The 19,786-nt window shown below is 44.1% G+C and overlaps 1 protein-coding gene across 6 annotated transcripts; it reads right to left on the bottom strand.

The window, feature by feature from the left end:
- Positions 1 to 1,306: 1,306 nt before the first annotated feature.
- On the bottom strand, positions 1,307 to 13,719 carry YPEL5 (yippee like 5). Of its 6 annotated transcripts, none has more exons than XM_085054619.1 (6): positions 13,598 to 13,711; positions 10,314 to 10,448; positions 10,137 to 10,201; positions 9,812 to 9,964; positions 5,036 to 5,208; positions 1,307 to 3,468 (listed from the first exon to the last, which is right to left on the bottom strand). In XM_085054619.1, the coding sequence occupies exons 5-6, from the start codon at positions 5,174 to 5,176 to the stop codon at positions 3,244 to 3,246; spliced, it is 366 nt and encodes a 121-aa protein (XP_084910745.1). In that variant the 5' UTR covers positions 5,177 to 5,208; positions 9,812 to 9,964; positions 10,137 to 10,201; positions 10,314 to 10,448; positions 13,598 to 13,711; the 3' UTR covers positions 1,307 to 3,243. The 6 variants fall into 6 exon arrangements, with proteins under 6 accessions (XP_084910745.1, XP_084910746.1, XP_084910747.1 ...); XM_085054620.1 differs by lacking the exon at positions 13,598 to 13,711 and adding an exon at positions 12,634 to 12,765; XM_085054621.1 differs by lacking the exon at positions 9,812 to 9,964.
- Between the last annotated feature and the right edge of the window lie 6,067 nt (positions 13,720 to 19,786).

Raw genomic sequence — 19,786 nt, 5'->3', positions numbered from 1 at the left:
TAGACTTCGTTTCACAAGTTCTTTTAACATCCCTGGAGAGGATAAGTAAAATGCTTTCACACTCTACTAACACACCATCCAATCTTTTCCCAAAGCTGTGTTTTGCTGAAATGGTAGTTCCAAATTTAAGGAAGTATTTCAGTTTTGAGTACACCCACAGGATGAGATCACAGCATGGGTGACATGAACTCTAATCCAGCTCATGTCAGGCAAATGTCTCAGCACCACTGCTGGCCCAAGCTGCAGCCTAAGAGCACAGAGTCTGAGTCTCCAGGAATGCATGGTGCAGTCTGTTCTGCCCTGCAATTGCCTTGCTACCTTCTTTACCTCAGGCACCACCACATGCCAGGCAAAAGATCACTGTAGTGGCACATTTTCCTGTGCCAGCTCTTGTTTGAGAATCCCAGGCTACTGCACTGCTACAAAATTGTAGCAGATGCCAAAGAGCAATGTCTCCTCTGTCTCTAGATCTGCTGTAACCAATGGCCTTGTTCCCTACAGATAAGTTATCTGTGTTCACACACCAAAGTGTCTCAAGGAGGAGCAGCCAAAATATAGGAGGCTAAACTCTCCCAGAGCCATCAAAGTGATACAGGAGGGAACAGCATGTAAACTACAACAGCAAGCCAAAGACTACTGTTTTAAAGCTGCAGAGGACTTAAGTCTCATGGGCTTTTAATAAATTCATCTTACATGTGTTTTTCAAATCCAAGGCTTTGTGAAAATTAATTTTTAACATCTGACACCAACATTCTGCTAAGATGGCCTTTATGTAAGTTAGAATAAATGTCCCAGTCCCCATCACAGCAACAGAATTATCCTCTCATCCCAGTTCTTCAGCTATAGCTTTAGAAGTTGACCAGCTGCTAGCAGGTTTCTGCCTAACATTTGAACACAAAGGAAAAAGTCACAGAAGTCCAGATATATAATACCGATTTCATTAATTCCCAAGCTATTTTAGAAGCCAAAACCTCAGGTTTCTCACAGAAGGTGGATTTTTGCTTAGCTTGCTGTCTTTCCAAAGTCATGGAAAGACATTTGGCACCCAGAATTCCATTAAATGAGACATTTTCTGTTTTCTCTTTACCAGGAATAAATTGAAGGCTTTCAAGTGTCCAAGTGGTATGCATGAAGCTCTAGTTGGCACATTCCAAAATCAACAGAACTCTTTTGCCACCTATCCAGAGAGAGATGTTCGTCAACAGCTTGTCACTGTGCTGCAGAAACTTAACACAAGGAATGAAAGATGAGTTATGTGATTTGGCTGACAGACTCTATGAAAATAACTGCAAAAGGACAGCAAAGATCAGTTCAGGACAAAACATACTTTATTGTACTGTAATGTCAGAAGTACAAGAAAAGTACTGCAGAGAACCATGCTAATGGCGCTTCCAGGGTCTGTGAAGGACAGGAGTACAAGATAATGGGGTACTACTGTACTCAGTGCAAAAACTGATTCATTTGAGGCACAAGTACACTATTGTTTAAGCAGCTTGATTCAAGCACAGCTCTGGTATGTGATCTACTCTGTTTTCTTTCTATGTGACATTTCTAGAACAAAGCTACCTTTACATGAAAGAGGCAGTAGATTCAAGTCAGGGGTGTCCAAATTGCCGCTTGGCAACAAAAAAAAAATTAAGAAAAATACTCTGCATAGTCACCCTCCACATCTTCGTTTCAGATATGGAACTGTGGCTAGAGAAGAAAAGTTATTCTGAAAGGTCAGAACCCAGACCTGTTTGGTTGGGTGGGGTTGCCCCCCTTTTCTACGTCTGTGGGTAACTTGTTTCACGTTGACCACAATTTATCCAATAAGAAAAAAAAAACCACAACCAAACCATATGTTGGATAAGAAATCATACATATCTAACATTCAAATAAATTTCAGCCCTTGAGATCTTAACTTATGGCTTAAGACACAATGAAAGTGTTTGGGCACCCTTGAGTTAAGTTAATGAAGAGCATTTTTGCTAAAGAAGGCAAGCAAGATCACTGTTTTAAACAGAGCTGACCTCTACAAGAACAAAGCAGGAATCCAAGTCACTAGTTACTACTAGCCTGACATGTACTGCTGCCCAGAAAGATAAAAATGTAACATCACAATGAAAAGGTTCAACAAAGTTGAAAGATAAAGGTTTCAACACCAGAAGCAGCATTTGAAAACAAGCTGTTTAAGTTAATCTTTTCAAGAGATGCAGATTGCATAACTCTAGGCATGAACAAACATGCTGGCAATCTTCTCCTTTTACACAGCAGCTGTGTTTAACATAGGAAGTTCTGGGTTTAAAGAAAGCTACTTGAAGAATTAAAATTTGCAATTCCCTGTCTAACTTAATGAGATTAGTAAAGAAACGAAAAAAACCAACTACTGAAACAGTAGTTTCTCAGTGGATCCCTATCATTACAAACACAGCTGGATTTGTAAGCAATGCAAGACTAAACAGACAGCTATTACTTTATATTATTACTATGCTCATAAGTTACATCTGTTAAAGTTAAAAAAAGCCAAGCAGTTTTGCCCTATTTCAAGAATAGTTTCCAATCAACACCAGTTTACATGGTGAATGGGACTTCACGAATAAACAAGGAATGATGACATCTTTGGGTCAAAAATGACAAGAAATAATGGGCTCTGTGCTACCAATCAACCTCAACAAGAATATGGCACATGGGCCAGCCCAAGCCGTACCAACACTGAACCTTTAGCACTCAGCACAAATTCGGATCTCTTTACTTTAGCTAGCAAACCAGGTGAAAAGGCTGGGTAAAAAAAAAAACCAACCAAAAAACTAACTAAAAATTTAAGCCAAAAGTTGGAATACACTTAAAAAAAAAATCTGTAGTTTTAAAACAACTTGATGCTGACGTCAGTTTGTGCAAACTAAAAAAAAAAACCTCATTGAATTTCTCTCCAACGAAAGACAAATCCCGCAAATATTTTCCTTTTAGCCCACCGTATCTGAAGATACAATCTCAAATCTAACAGATGTAAATGAAAGAGAGAAAAAGTTACAGCATCTGCACAACATTCTTTCTACAAACAGCTGCTGGAGGGAAAGTAAAATATAAAAGGAATAAAGAAAGGAAGGTTCCATCTGAAATATTCTCACAATCTTTCCCACTTTGTAGTCCATGAGTCCGACTCTGATGCTAAGGTGACAGTGTATGTAAGCAGATTTTTTTGTTGATTTTATTATATTCGAGTTTCAATTGAAGAGAACCTGACAAGAGACAGGAGCCTCTTCAGGAATTGTCAGATGGAACGTGCTCCTCGAAGCCTTCGCTCTCCCGGACCAAGGCTCTTTCCAGGATAACGCGGCCCTCCTTGTAGCGCTGGCTGTCTTCAGTGGCAAACTCATAGATCCAGCCCAGTTTGCTGTTGCAGTTCTTGCAGCTCACGTCTCGAACCATGTGGCGGCCAGTGAGCATGACCCGGTCCTGAACTTCACTGTACTGCAGATTTACCACCTGGGGCAAACACACAGGGCACAGGGACAGAAAGGATCAGTCTGCCTACAGAAAATGTGGTGAATGAGTATCAGCGTGTTTAAAGGAAAGAGCCTGCAGCACTGCACGTGAACTGAAAACTGCAGTGTAAAAAATCTCCTTCTTGAGAAGGCAACACCTTAAAGATGTGTTTCACAAGGATGTAAAACCCTCACGTTTATAACTGAGAGAGACGTGAATTGCTATCAGACAACGTGCAAAAGTACTGTGTTCAACTCTGGGTGAGAAACTCACAGTGAACAGCTTGTAAATTAATTTATATGAATCCAGTTGTAATGTATGTAACCCATTTCTAGCAGCTGATGTGGTCACCAATTCCCAGAACTCAAAACCAAAATATTAAAAGGGGTACTTCTTTAAAAATCTTGTGGTGCTTTTGAAATAATTATCTAAGAAAAAGCTGGGATCAGTGGCTGAGAATGCAGACATGAAAAATGCACCTTTTTGTGTGCTATATCAGCAGTTTAAAACGTATTTTTAACTTCTTTTGCAGCACCACCACAAAACCAGGATGTATAATTTGTTGAAAAGTTGATATCAGAACAATATCCACACTGCTGATATGCAGATTCTAAGAGATGGGACTGCACTGCTTTCTCATCTTTCCACCTGACTGCTTCAGAGGTACAGCTTCTGGCTGCAGAGATGCAAAAATCAAACTGCTGTGATTAAACCCCACTACTTAGTATAAAAAAACATTTGAACCCCAGGATCCAGTGCTTATTGGAAGAGAAAGAAATCTCTCACTACTGACAAGATTCAGGATACTAGAAATCCCAGAGCAAAACACAGTTAAGTAAAGACATTACTGATGCCTCTATCAACCCTGCCCATGGCCAAATGGCTTACAAGAAAAAACAAAACTAAAATACACCAAAGATTATATGCCCAGGAACTTTGCGAGAAAGCAAAAGACAATCACAATTTTTTCAATTAATCTAATGGACAAGTCCTCATGGAAGATTAAGAAATAATCCTACAATTCACTCAAAAGTTGTAACTTCTGTATTTCAATCTATTGAATTTGATCAATCAAAAACTCTTACACTAAAACACAGTATTACTGCCTTTAAAAGAGATTGTGGTTGATTGTGGCAACTTAAGGTGCCAGACTTCTGTTAGCTTAAATGCATTTCAGAAATTATACAGAATATTATCTAGACTTTTTTTTTTTTAACTGCATAAAAGTGAAAACACCTTTGAAACCCTTTGACAGACACAAGATACTCTCACAGTGAATTTGAGATTCATATTACAGAAGTCTCCAAAGCTAAAACTGGGCATTTTGGCCTGATGCCTCCATAAACACTGCCTTCTTTTATAGTCTTTCAATACTGCAGACAAAACTAATTTAGGTAAGTAAATGTCAAATTTGACTTCAAAGACAGTTGAACAAAATAAAAATAGAAGTTAAAATAGTAATTACACAACATTTTAGCCACCAAGTTTTTTCCATCTCGTGACAGACTCCTATCCCACAGACTCATTTTTCAAAAGTAAACAGCAGTTCCTCCAGCTTCTTACCAACCTTGTTAAAAAGAAAGGCCCTTCCTGTGGCCCCTGTAAAGCGAGTGGAGATGAGCTCAGACCGGTTGGTCAGAATCGTGTCGCAGTTTGCGCAGGAGAACAGGCGAGTGCCACCAATATGATCCAAAAAAATTCTTCCCATTTTTAGAATTTATATAAGGTTATACGCAAGACCTGAAAGCAAAAAGAAACATCATATACATGCAAAAAAAGTATTACAGAAAAAAAATTTAAACCCCCAAATATCCCATATATATGGCAGAATATTTTGCAAAGCAATTCAGCTAATGATTGCCCAAAGTCATTCCTTTGTTGGTGGATTACTAAACTTACAGTCTGTCTTCACCCTCTCATCAAGATAAGTTCTTTCATAAAGTGACCATTTTACCAAAAAGATGGCTTAAATACAAACTAATTACATTAAATGAGGAAAACATTAACTGAAGCCTCTAAAATATAGTTCAGACCTTTGCAGATCCCCTACTGGCCCCTACAGTTCTTAAACTCTGAAGTTTCCACTTCCTTTAATACAATACTGAAATTCCATTCCAGTACATTCCCAACAACTCACTCATCTTAGTCAGCACTAAGAAATGAAGCACTGAGAATTACACTGAGTCACCAAGACAATTATAGCTTAATTTTCCCAAGTCACCCCCACTTTTTGTAATACATATTTATTATGTCACTTCCCCGAAGCTTTGCACAATTTATGACACACAATCACACAACACCACCACCCAGAATGTTGGTATGCCAGCCTGACTGCTGTATTTGACTTGACACTTCTTGGTTTCATATCCACACCAACACAGGAAAGGTTTGGATGCTATTTCACATAATAAACAATCCACCCCATCTTTACACCAGACAGTTTTATAAACAAATGCTTAACGCTGTCTAATCCAAATACAAAATACTGTGTCATTTATCCAAGCTTCAACACTAAAATACCTGAGCAACTCCAATGAGCAAAAAACTAGAGCTTAGAAACTTAATAGCAGACCACCTGTGGTGCCTGATAAATCAGCCTCTTCCCTACTTAGGAAAATTAAAGTGTCTCACTAACTTCACACCAACTAATATGAATTACTCAAAGTTAACTAGTGAGTAGGCACAGAACATATAGCTGAAAACTTAAATCACGAAGGATGATATAACATGAGAAAGGTATTCAATTATGATGTTATTTCCTTTTCAACCACAGAAGTTTTATGACTAAACACCTATAGTTAAACATGTTAAATGTGCCTCCATTTATGCTTCAGATGTGGAATCAGAAAAACCGATTGTCTCTGCTTTTGTCATGCAGAGCAATGCAAAGTAAATCTGACACATTGCAATATTAGAATTGCGTGGGTTTTACTTTTCAGAGCAGGAGACTGTGCTGTTCATAAAGAAATCAATCAAATTTTGTGCTCATCTAATTGAACATTCTAAGTCAAACACCATTAAGAAGCACAAATACCTAATTTAAACTCATTTCAAGTTTTAGGGGATCAGTTACTTAAAGCCTGCTCTTGACATGCATAAAGCAAATGGACTAAAACTTGCATCTGCACACACAGAATTTAACACACCATTCTTACACGTAAAAATCAGAAGTCACTGACATAATGGGTTTTTTCCAATTGCTTTATTTCACACTTTTTCTTACAATGTGCAGCAACAAAAAGGGTTCCTAATATTGAACAGAGTGATCTTAGCTCAGGTTCCTTACCTTCAGATTTTTCAAATCACTATTAATCTTCTATATCCCATCTGAAGGATACATAAAAATTAAAAGCAACGTGATGACTCTTCCTTTTAAAGGTGATATAATACCCATGTCTCTTCTTCAAAGGATAAATAAAACAGGTCTGAGTGTTAGAGGTGTGACTCCACTCAAAATACAGGAAGCATTTTCATTAGATTCCTTTAAGATTTATACCTTTCTAATATGCCTTTATCTTTCCCAGCAAGCAAAGGCAAAAAAAAAAAAAATTAAAATGTGAATAGTGACAGAATGAAGGAAAATCAACAGACAATAAGTGTGAATAAACAAGTATCAATCAAAGTAGTCTCCATCCAGAAGAAACCACAAATACAAGCAATTAAGGCAAATGTAACAGATATGCCCATAAGGCACTTGGCCTAGCTCCATGTGCCATCCTTACTAATTTTGGATAATGTTATATTTGTGCTGATTGTATTGTGGATTCAAAACAATTAACTGATCATAAGTTACAGTAAGTGTGGAATCAGCATCCAAAGGGGTATTTCTTTCAGAGTAAACACAATGCCCACGCTGTCAGTATTTTTGTAAGTTAACATAAAATAAATCAAACCCATCCCTATCTCACCAAGAGCAACACAAACCCTGAGCTTGGTGGTCAGAACAGATCCCTTACACAGACTGATCCTGCAGAGCATGACATTTGAAAAATACATCTAAACACTTAAGACTGCAAGTACATCACCTGCCTAAAATGATAATTCGTGTCAGTGCCCTCAGAAAAACAGTAACCCAGAGACATAAAAATATAGATTTCATAAAAATGAAAATTAAATACTTCAGAAGGGACCACAAGTGCAATTCTTACAAGCAAGTTAGAAGTCACAGCAAAATACACGTGCTACTTCTGGATATGGCATTATGGCATGGACTGCAGTCTTGAGTCCCAAAGATATCAAACATTAAAATAAATGCACAAATAAATATATTCAAAGATGTAAGGCTGAAAAATCTGCCTAGTAATGCAAGACCTAGAATCCTCAATTATTTACATCACCTTAAAAGAGCTGAAAGTAACCTAAAGTCACAGCAGAATCTAACAAACCAACTGGTCCCAGAACACACTTTTTCAGAATACAGTGCATAAGGAAATGTATCTTCTTGAAATAATACATATTTAAAAATTTAGAAAATTAAAGTCTACAGTCAGCACCATAACAGTCAAAACAATGAAGGTTTTGCATATGTTTTCTTAAGAAACTGCTAAAATAGTGTAACATTACTAGACTGTCTAACTTTGAAAAAGTAACCTCTTTAACTAGAAGTAAAGTAACTACCCCTTAGTAGATTTCAGTCAAAATACATATCTGGCTAGAGCTACCTCAGTCCTCAGTTTTGATTATTGAATTCAATGAATTTGTAAGGGTCCAGTTGATGCATTATAAAACTAATCACCTTACATTAACCTTCATGCTATGGCTCACAATAGTAAAAAGTAAGAAAAAAATTACAAAATGACTGCTAGTAATGGAGTCTTAAAATGCCACACTTGATCATGAATTTTCTAAAAATGCTAACATGGAAATTTTGCTTTTTCCTCTCCTGTAAAATAGAAAAGCTAATTTCAACTTGGAACCATTTCACACTTTTTCCTCCCTTGTTTTCCCTCAAGCTAAAAAACCAGCATTCACTTATAAGCCCTTATAACATCAGAAGGTACTTGCTGTGTATAAAAACTCTTCTCTCCTTGTGTAAGGATCCTGAATACTGTGGGGTATACCTACTGCACACAAGAAAAAAACAGAAGCACAACAGAACAAGGGAAAGCAATCTTCCATTGCTCTCAGGCTCCTGCCCCTTACAGGCAGAAGTACAAAGGTGGGTACAAAGTCACCCAAGTTAACTGTGTAGATTTTTTTCCTACAATTTCACTACCAATCGAAAAGGTGCAGGCGTCTATTTATGTTCACACATGCATAAATGATCTGAAAAAGCCACTTATAGGCAGCTTTTATAGGCAGTGGGAGGGCACTCTGAAATGAGGAGAAGCCAAAGAATTGTGAAATATAAAAGCATTTCTAAAGCTTAAGATCCTCCAAAGAGGAGGAGGAAAATGCAGTAAGTGCACTTAGCCATTCATCCTATATCTACACTTGAAAACACGGAAAATAACTTCCACTGGTTCAGAGAGCCAGTCAGGTGCCTTAGTGCTACTTACAGCCCCAGAAAGTGACACTACTGTATCACACCAATTCCATCATGCTACCTGCAGACTTTTCAGAAGCAATGGACAGGGATCTTGGTTATTCACAAAACCAAATGCTGAGGAAAGAACAGATATTTTTGGCCCATGATTTCACTTTTAAAATCAGCTAAGCATTCTTCACTGGGTATGTACAGTGATTAAATTCTAGTGCTCCTGCCCTCATGCAAATTACCAAACACAAGTCATAATAATAAATGAATGGCTGCAATGTAAGAAAGGCAGACTTATTTCCTTTCACTAATGGGATATAAAATATCTACTGCTTGTCAAATCTCCATAGGTACAAGAGAGGGGTATTTTTATGAATTTAGAGGGGATGACACTGCCATTATTTAGCACTCAGACCACCTTCCTGAGAGGACCTTCAGGGAAACAATCAAGGATATTACCCAGCTAGTCAGCCTTGCTGACAGTACATTATTCTGACAGCACAAACCTTGACACCACTACTTAATCATACTGTGAAAGACTTCCTCCCTGCAATGCTTCTCCCAGTGGGTGCATGGACAGACAGGAAACACAGGCACTGTGGCCGAGTGCTACAATGGTATTCCCAGAGCAGTAGCTTCCAAACCTCCCAAACACTTTTGGTGTTGGTTTCAGCAACACTGAGCAACAATCATATCAAAGGGCTGACATTCAACAGTTAAAATTTGACCACTATCTGCCCACAGACCTGAAACCACCTGCAGCACCACTTGGTTAGTATTGGTACTACCTCATCTGCCTACCTTCACAAGCAATAAAGAATGAAAAAGCAACACAAAGCATTATTTATTAACATGTTTAAAACTAACAGTCAGGGTTTTCTGGTCCCAGAATGCATCTCTTGAAGACACAGGACTGTCAACACTTGGGAGAGCCAGCAGGCACTTTATACACACTGGACTGTGGATATTTCACAGGAGGAGCCTCAGTGTTGCTTCAGCACCATCTACTGCGTTTCACATCTATAACAGAGAACAGCTGCTAGTTAAAGGACAAAAAACTGTGACAGCCTCTCTTTCACCATTTTACCAACTAAAAAAATTTTCCTTTGTGAGCAAATAAGCACTCCCTACCCTTTGAAAAAGGGTCATGCATTCCCTTAAGCACACTGAAACAGTCTCAAGATGTACTTACCCTGGAACCAGGCTGAAACTTCACCATTGCATCTCAGGAACTGGGCTTAAGCTTCCTCTTCTCATCTCAGAGATGGACAAAAGAGGAAAGAGAATTCTTAGCACAGCTGCACAAGACCACACATCAAAGAATCACTGGGTAAGCAAAAAAAAAAAAAACCAAAAACTTGCTCCTTACCTTCCCAGGTTTCTGCTGCTCACAAGTGGGGGTGCATCTGAAAATACACTCGTGGTCAGTCTCTTAGGAGGTCTGAGATTCAGTGTCTGCCACCAACTTCTGCGACTGTCCAAGTAAACAGGGCCTGGCCTCTGCCTACATGCAGAATTGAAACCACCACATGTAGCCAAATGTGGAGAGATACCGAACTGGAACAGCATTGCTGTGCTCATTAGAACCATCCAGCTACTGTAGCAAACTGTAAAAGGAACTTAATACAATCCAATGACAGAAGAGGCTTTGGCAAAGCAATGAAAGCGGTGCCCAGATGGAGGGCACAGCACCTGCCTACAGGAGGCTGCTTGAAGGATGAAAACACCCTTGTGCAATTTGCAGTAGTGTAATTTTGTACTGCAAATTGCAGTAGTCTCATTTTCTATTGCAAACTGGCTTTTTTCCTAGGTAAGGCGAGCACTGGGATACTGACACTTCAATTTTTGACCATTGTATTGGTGAATGCAAACACTAATCCAGAGTAGTTTGTTTCACATTTACAAAGAGCAGAGCCACACAGACAGGTGCTTGTTTCTCATACAGCTCCCCTATCTCAGCATCTCCCACAGAGTAACTTAAACCCTCACAATACTCTTGCTAGATAACATATAAAAGTATTAGTTTACAAATGGTATCAGACCCAGATTAATTTTCTTTCCCACCACTACACAGAGCCCAAAACCAGCACCTACACCTGTCTCCCTGCTTTTTCCCTTCCTTTTCCTCCTGTCCCCTTCCTAATTCTTCCACTGTTTTGAAGAAAGCTGTATTTGTTTTGTAATAAATTTATTCTTATACTGCTTAAGCAGTTGAGACAATTTTATCTGTGAATCCATTTTGCAACTTTCTGAAAGCTAAACTACACATTTTCTATTTTCATTAATTTTAGTGCTGAAAGGATACAAAACTTCACCCAAAGACATCACTGATTTCATGAGTCATTAAAAACAAAACCCAATAAACAAGCTTTCAAGAAATGGTGTAAAGACAACTATCTTCCAAACCAGCTATATCCAGCAGGCAGAAAGGGTGCCAATACACTAAGTACATATCACCAAGAAATTTTTATATTAACTAAACAGGTGCTAATATAGGTAAAGGCTCCAAAATTAGGGATCACCTTATTAAAAAACATCCGCAGTGTACAGGCATTTCATCTACACATTTAACAAGTAATTTTTAAGTTAATCTTGCTTAAGGGAATTACGTATTTCAGTAAGAGCTGAGCAACTCAGGATTTCAACATAGGTCAAATGTTAGTAAACAAACGTGAACCAATGACTTGACTTGGACAACATCCCTTCAAGCTCGTGATGATTACCGTGTTAAATAAATACACATTTATAAATATGTGTACAGCTCTCAGTCTGTGACAGGTAACAAATGCAGCCTGTTCTTGTCATCTTCTCTGCTAGGCTTTGAGATACAGTTTCATTTGTCCTCACACACTCAGCAACCACACCTGAAACTCACCCATCATTATTAAAATACAAACAATAAGCTCTGCATCTCCAAGTATTTCTGTAACTAAGGAAGTGAAAGTAGCAGATGACAGAAGCTTCCAAATAGTATTTCTAAAGACTACATTAGAAAAAGAGAGCAGCACTTAAAAACTGACAGTTTCGTTTGTCACACACACAACTTGAATTCAGCCACCCAGAAAGAACCTCTATATACAAATATATATATAGGACTATATATAGTAGTTGCATGTAGTCACGTGAGGGAATGTTTACAACTACAGAGCAAGTTCCCTCCCTTTCTGCCATCAGTCATAAACATTGGTTAAGCTAATGGTTAATCTAGGGCCATTAACTGCTGACATCAAGAGTTGTTCTGTGATACCACTTCCAAAAGAGCCCTGCCCTGTTTCTCTCTAATAAGACTGTGTGTACTGGCTTTGTTATTCCCTCAATCTAACCCTAAACTCGTGTTTATTGTTTCAAGAAACTAAAGACAAATAATTTATTAAATGCTACGGCTGTATCAGTCCAAAACACGACCTTCATTCTTAACTAAACACACTGGATTAATCTTATCTACATCGGCTCGCACAGTACAGCTGAAGGCTGTGAACAGAGTAACAAATGAACCGGACAGACAACAGCCTCCGCATTCCTTCTGGCTTTGACTTAGAACCTTTCCCAGAGCAGAAAACCGCCGGCAGATTATTCCGGCTGCCTGGGAATCCATACTTGCACGGGGAAAACCCCAACCCAGGCGCCAGCAGGCCAGTGTGTCTCGCTGCGGAGCGAGCCGCGAGCACCTCCACCCAGCAGACAAGCACGGCGGCAGGCTGTGTGACAGCTCCCGGCCGGAGGCACCTGTCCGGCGGCTCTCGGGGCTGCTCCGCCGGCCAGCGCTCAGCAAGCAGCACCTTCGCACGGCGAGAGGGCGATGCGTCAGGCGTGCGGCCGGGCAGGGCGGTTCAACCCCCGCGGAACCTCCGCGGCCGCGGCCCGGGGCGGTGCCGGTGCCGATCCGGGTGTCGGTGCTGATCTCGGTGCTGAACCCGGAGCCGATCCCGGAGCCGATCCCGGTGCCGGTGCCGCGCACACACAAAGCCGCGCGCACGGGGGCGTTCCCGGCACGGCCCGGCCCGGCCCGCGCGCCGTCACGGGGGCGCGCGCAGCCAACCGCGGCCGGCCCGGCCCGTCCACCCCCCCCGGCGCCGCGGCCGGGCGCTGCCGGGAGCGCAGGAGCCCTGACAACAAACAGCAGGAAACAGCTGACGGGGAGGCACCGCCGCCGCCTCCGCCGCACCGAGGGGCCGTGCCCGGGCCCACCGCCACCCCTCCTCCCCGAACCGCCTCACCGCCCCCGCTCCCGCACCGGGCCCGGGCACGGCCCCGCGCCCACCCGCCCGGGGCTCGGCGCAAGAACCGGCCCGAAAAGTTGCCCGGTGCGGGGCCGGGGGAGGAAGTTGTGTCGGCGGCGGCGGAGAGGGGGTGCTCGGTGCCGGCCCCCGCCGGGAAGGCTGGGCGGCGCTGGGAGACGCTGACGGAGGAGGGGACGCGGCGGGGGAAGGCCGGTGCTTTGTCGCGGCGCCGGGTAACGCACCGGGTCAGGCAGGGCCAGCCGCTGCCCCTCTCCGCGTCTGCCGCCGGAGCGGAGCGGAGCGGCTCGCCCGGGGCTTCGCCGCGGCCCGACAGACACAGCGCCGCGGCGCGGAGCGGCGGCCGCCACCTCCCTCCCCAGCCGCCCCGGCCTTCCCGGGTAGCGCGGGGCGAGCGCGGCCCCCGCCCGGTTACCTGGCGCCGGGGAGCGGCAGCGGCGGCGGCGGCTCCGTGCCCGGTGTCTCCCCCGCCCTCCACGGCCCCGGCGCTCCGGATCGGCCGCGCGGCTCCGCCCCGCCGTGGCCCCGCCCACCGCCCGTCAATCAGCGCAAGAAGCCCCGCCCTGCGGAGACCCCGCCCCCAGCGCCGCGAGGGCTCCGCCCTGCCGCCTCCCGCCCCGCCCAGCCCGGGTCGCCTCACGGCCGCGGCCGGCGGGGCGCGCCGGGTCACGGAATGGGGGAGTTATAGAGTCACGGAATCATCGAATCATGAAGGCTGGAAGAGACCTTTAAGATCATCCAGTCCGATCGTCCACTCAGCACTACCACGGTAACCCCTAAATCACTAAACCACACCACCAGAGCCAGGTCCAGGAGCCTCTTGAACCCCTTCGGGGATGGTGACCACCACCTCCCTGGGCAACCTATTCCGATGCCTCACCACCCTAACAACGAAAGTTTTTTCTGTCGAATGTGAATCTGCCCTGTCTCAGTTTAAGGCCATTTCCTCTGGTCCTGTCACTCCCAGATGGATCAGTGAGGCCCCCACCTCACTACAGCCTCTTTCCAAGTAATTGTGGAGAGCAATGGGCTCTCCTGCAGGCTGAATAACCCCAGCTCCCTCAGCCATTCCTCACTAGATGTGTTTTCTGGATCCTTCACGAGCCTTGTTGCCATTCGGGGGACACACTCCAGCACCTCAATGTTCTTTTTAAAGTGAGAGGCTCAGAACTGAGCGCAGTACTCCCACCAGTGCCGGACAGGGGTCAGGGCAGTGCTCAGTGCTGCAGCCCAGGGGTTGGGGGGCCAGGGTTGGAGATGCAGCCAGGCCTGGAGCCAGTGTGGGAGCTTTATGGCAGCACTCTGCCCTTCCCCACCTGCCAAGTCCCATCTCAGCCTCTGCCCTGAGCCTGGTGCCCTCCACTCCCCATCTGCCTCTACCCCTTGTCTCCCTCACAGTCCTGGCAGAGACACCCACTCTTGGGGGAGCCAAATGCCAGAGCCACACCAGACCTCCCTGCACTCCTAGAGCACATTGCCATAGACGTGGCTGGGAAGAAGGGGAGTCCTGTCTCCAGGCACCTGCATTCCTGAGGATTTGGCCTGCCCTAGCTGTGAGCTTCACCATGCTATGAGGCCCTGCAAGGGTTGGAGGTGTAGAGAGGTACAGAGATGACTTTTGGCCACATCCCCACCTCACTGAAGCCATGACTCATGCTGCTTGCAGAGTTTCAGGCCATTTAAGTAGAAACCTTTGCAGGACACTTAAACACTGCCCACTGTAGAGATGAAAGATCAGAGGAGAATAAGGCAAAGTGTGGTCCTTCTTGCCCATTGGTTGCAAGAGCTACCAGTTCCCTGCTAGTCTTAAGTGTTCACTGACTGCCTCCTTGGTAAATAGTGGTTTTGGACAAAAGACAATGAAAAAAAATCCTTTTGAGTTGTTTGTTCTGAAAAAGAGATGCAAAAAGGTCCTGTTTACCTTCTATGGGGCAAGCCATGCCATTTTAAGGATTTCTGTTCTAAAGAAAGAATTTTCATTTCTGCATCTATCCATGTGGCATCACCAGAGGAGCTGCAGTAATGGCAGGAAGGAATGAGTCAGCAGGATTCTTCTGGCATTTCACACAGAGGCCAAGGGGCATCTCTGTGAATGTACAGCACACAGGACATGCTTACACACCCAGCTGTTCTTCAGCCTGTGTCTTTTGCAAGGATTCTTTTATGAAAAGAAATGCCTGGGTAGAAGGATACACAACAGCCTGCATGAGGGTAGGCAGTCAGTGACCAGTCAACATCAATGTGTTAAGAACTGCTGCTTGCTTTGGGCAGACCTCCAGAAAAATCAGATCTCTTCAGTATGGTCAGCTCTGGCCTGATCCTGAGCAGAGCTGAGCACTGACATTTCTTACTGGCCTGTCATCAGCCTGTCTCTAGATCATGCAAGGGGAATGAAAGGCGTTGGAGCAGTCCATCAGACAGCAATCACTGCTTAGTTAAAGGCACAGGGACAGCAGAAATACTGAGAATATTAGAAGGAAGCCATAAAGGCTGTGCCTGGGGTCCCATTTGCCACCAGCAAGTGGAGGAAATAACTGGTCTAACATGCCCTTTTTGTTAACAGGCTGACTTGATCTGCTGCTGGGCCTTGCTGGGTAACCATGAGCTGTGTCCCTGGTGGATCTGCTCCATCTCGTCACAGGAGCCATATGAAGGTCCATGTCTTACTCATCTCTGCACATCTCCCATGGAGATCACCATAAACAAAGCCAAAACAGAGCAGAAAGAGGGTCAAAGCAGAGGTGCTTCAGTCAGCACTGGTGACTGGGTCTTTTCTGGGGCCCTGTGAGCTCACTGCTCATCTCTGCTGCTGAGGCATCTGCACATCTCAGGGTGAGCGAGTTCTTCCTGCCTCATTTTCCCTCTGTAAGAGGGGAAGAGTGATGCTCCCTGCCTTACTGGGAGGTTGCAGGTTTGCTTAAGTACCGTTCTCCAGTCTGGGCATATGGAGGGGTTGGATGTCTGAATATTGCAATCATCATAATAATATTACCGTGAAAACAAAGCAAAGCCCAAACCTATGAATGGAATTAAATTCTCAGCAATAAGAAGGGTAGCTGTACCAATCAGAGAGAAACCAAATTGACCATGAGACAAACAGAGGATGGATTAGCCTGTGCTTGACAGATGGTGCCAGGGACTGATGTTTTTATTTCCCTCACAGAGGAGCTTAGAGGAAGGGGGGTAGGGGAGGGTGAGGTAGGGCACGTTTAATAGAACAAAGCAGCAGGCTGTAGCAGCTCTGCTGAAAACCACTAAAAATACCAAAAGCAATTTCCAATTAGCTTGTAAGGGACATGCTACATATCAGCTACAGGGTGAAAAACAGGATCAGCAGTATTGTACCACATGGCACTTTTAATTTTCAAAGCAGCCTGAAAACGTTAATTAATTCTCCTCTGACACAAGGAAATGCAGTGCAGTCAGCAGTTTGTTCCTTTACTTCTTATGCCAGGTTTTGGGAAGACCCTGGGCCTTTTCCACAGCTGATTCATATCACAATAGCTCAAATTACTCTGGAGGAGCCAGTCCTCTCAGGAGCACTACTGAGCAAAAAAGGCTGTGTTAGATCTGGAACTTAATGAACCAGAGAAAGGGGAGATGTCCACACCTGACAGCCTTAGTAAGACCCACATTTAATATTTGCCCCATCTAAAGCCATTTTTCACTGCTGTGGGCAACTCTATGGGAAGCATTTGAGAGATAATTGAGTAACTGAGGAATTAATCACAATGTCAGACAGAACTGTGTAGTGAAACTCAAACACCAACATATTGATCTAATTAAAACCTGTGACAGAACTTCAGTGGAATTCAGTGGGACCTGAGTACACCCCACAGAATTAGTCTCAGGGCTTGGGGGCTGCTTGTGCATGTCTTCTTTAAAAAGAAAATGTTACAGCTCAGTGGTTTTTGCTCCTGCTCCATCTCCAGAGCCACTAATCATTTTTTGGTACACTTGTGGATTCCTGTGTGGCAAAGTTAAGCCCACCAAACCAGGCATGCCTGGGGTGGGACAATGATGCAGTGGGATTTTCCATTGCTGTTTCTTCCATGCCCAGGATTTCTGGCAACAGAGAGGAGGCAGCTGAAATACAGAGCCAGGCTTACAGGCTGTGATCTCTCTGGGAGACAGCGTGACTCCTCGCTGCCCCCTCTATGCTTTCTCGGCTTTGCCTCGCATCAAAGGCTGGGTTCATCCCACGAGCTGCTCTTGTTATTTGGCAGTGGCTACTGATAGCCTGTGTTTTTCAGAGGAGATGGTACAGCCTGCAGCTTCATTCTCATAAGGTAAGCCTGTTGCCACACACAAAGGTAATTGCCTTTCATTTGATATTACAAGCAGACATTTATTGCTTTTGGCTCACCTGAAAGCTGACACAGGCGCAAGTGCTGCTTACAGATACTTTTTCAGATGGCTGCATTTTTGCCAGGGGAAATTATTTGTACAGTTAATCTCAACATCAAAAGATGAAGGTCAGTGATGAAGCAGTCCCTCCATACCCTCTCAATAATGACAGAGCTGCTCTCATTACCCTGTCACCATACCTAGTAGCTGTTGCCCAGATTTTAAAAGATGTTTAAGTGTAAAACCCCAAAAGACCCTGGAGCCATATCAGAGAAAGTACTTAATGGGCAAAGAGGGACTTTGAATTTCTATGCCATTATTAAGACATCAGGAATGGAGCCAGTGAGCAGGCCCTATGCCAGGGAATGCAGAATGCTCCCCTGCAGAAGTGAGGAGTCATTGCTGTGCACACAGCAGTTCAGGGAAGCTGGCGGACAGACACAGATCCCCCTGAAGCCAGGCCACTATTGCAACGAGCCTCACTGCCATTCCCTAGCAAGGGAAGCAAGGTTCTGAAGTAGGATGGGTGGTGATACAAACATATCACAGTGGGGCAAGGATCTTGTAGGTTTTTTTCATTGCTAAGCCTTCTCTTTTTGGTCCTCCATGGTGGAGGACAGTTACTGGAGTAAGAACTTTCAGGTTTTAGTCTGCAAATCCTGTCTTGCAAATCCTGTCCAGTGGCAGTGCTCTGCAAGATCACATATGTGATCACTTTTTCATTCAGGGGAGATTTTGTCAGGTGTCCCACTCATGGATGACAGCCATCTGATCATGCCACTTCCTCCACACAAAGGCTTGGTCTGATCCACATGTGTGCAAGTGGAGAGAACATGCCATGGGGTGCTGCCCCACTGACCCAGGTGATGCAATAGCCAGCTGCCAACTCCTCTGTATTTTATAGGAAGTGATTTCGAGTGAGCTTTTATCCTCAGCTCAGAAGGTAAAGCTGGAACCATTCCCTTGGCACAGAAAAACATCACAACAGCTGTCTACCAGGAGACAAGATAAACATTGCAGGGGAGAGCAGCTACTCCAAAGCACGTGGACTTCATCAGACGATCTGGGCTGTCCCTATTGTTTGTGAGCACTGGGTGAGAACAAAGACAGATTGGGCTAGAAAGGGCCCCATGCAGAGACATTCAGAGCCTGTACTGAACAGTACACTTTAATGTCTGCACTGGATTGCTGGGTTCTTTGTATAATCGCAGGAGTCTACTCACTTGGGTATATAAAAATGTATACACACCTGAGGCCCAGATGAATTCCCATAACTGTTTCCTTTTGGTTGCACTTACCAAGAGATGAAACTGGTCCATTACAATTGTCACTTCATAGACAGGGGAGTGAGAAGAAATCTTTGTGGCATTGTCAGCCTTTCCCATTTGCTGTTCCTAGAGCTCTGGGTGGAGTTTCCCACCTACAGTCGACACAGCATTTCCTCAAAGGTCTTGAGGCCGATTCACGATTGCTTTCTGTCTTTTAACAATACCACCCCCTGCTTAGGAGGCACACTTTTGAGTGTCAGAGGTGAGCCTGTTTAAAGGAAAACAGCCAGCCTCACTCTAGACTTACTACTGTCTTTTGTTCACAGTTATCTACCCAAAGACATTTATCAAAGATGCTAAATTTAGAGGGAGCAGAGTGAAAAAGGCAAGCAGAGCCTGGGGAAAGAAACAGGTGGCCCACATAAAAAGGAGATTCAAGGGAAGGGGACAGGACATGGAAATCTACCCGATAAACAGCTTCATCAATACCACTGAAATGGCGGGGTAGAGACTTGTTTTCTGATCCTTTTGACACCCTAATAGTCTTTGGTTACAGTCAAATAGTCAAACGGTGAAGGTACAATGCATGTGAGACTGGGAGGAGAGCTCAGCAGATGTGTGTCCATGTTTACCACCAGTCTCCAGGATGGAGAAACCTTGAGGAGAATTCACACCTGGTTTCTGTCTGGCAGCCATGACACATGGGTGGCACCACTCCCTGCAGGGACAGTGTGTTTCGGCAAATGAAGCCTGTGAGAGGAGCCCACACCTGATGAAACAGAAAATGCCCAGCTCCCCTTCTGCAAGTGCTTCAGAGGTCTGTGAGGGGGCTTTCCCTTGCAGCCCAGCTGCACAGCTGAGTAAACAGGAACGTATTTGCCTCTGTGTCAGCCTAGGAGAGATGATCCATGATTTATTCCAGGGCATTCCTGAGACCTCCACTGAAGGTAGAAAGGATTTCTTTCCTTCCCAGGTACAATAGCAACAAA

Source organism: Lichenostomus cassidix, chromosome 3 (assembly GCF_008360975.1).
Source record: "Lichenostomus cassidix isolate B80296 chromosome 3, HeHo_3.0, whole genome shotgun sequence".
Lineage (NCBI taxonomy): Eukaryota > Metazoa > Chordata > Aves > Passeriformes > Meliphagidae > Lichenostomus > Lichenostomus cassidix.
Note: the sequence above shows the minus strand (reverse complement) of the source record. Positions and strands in the feature narration are given on the sequence as shown.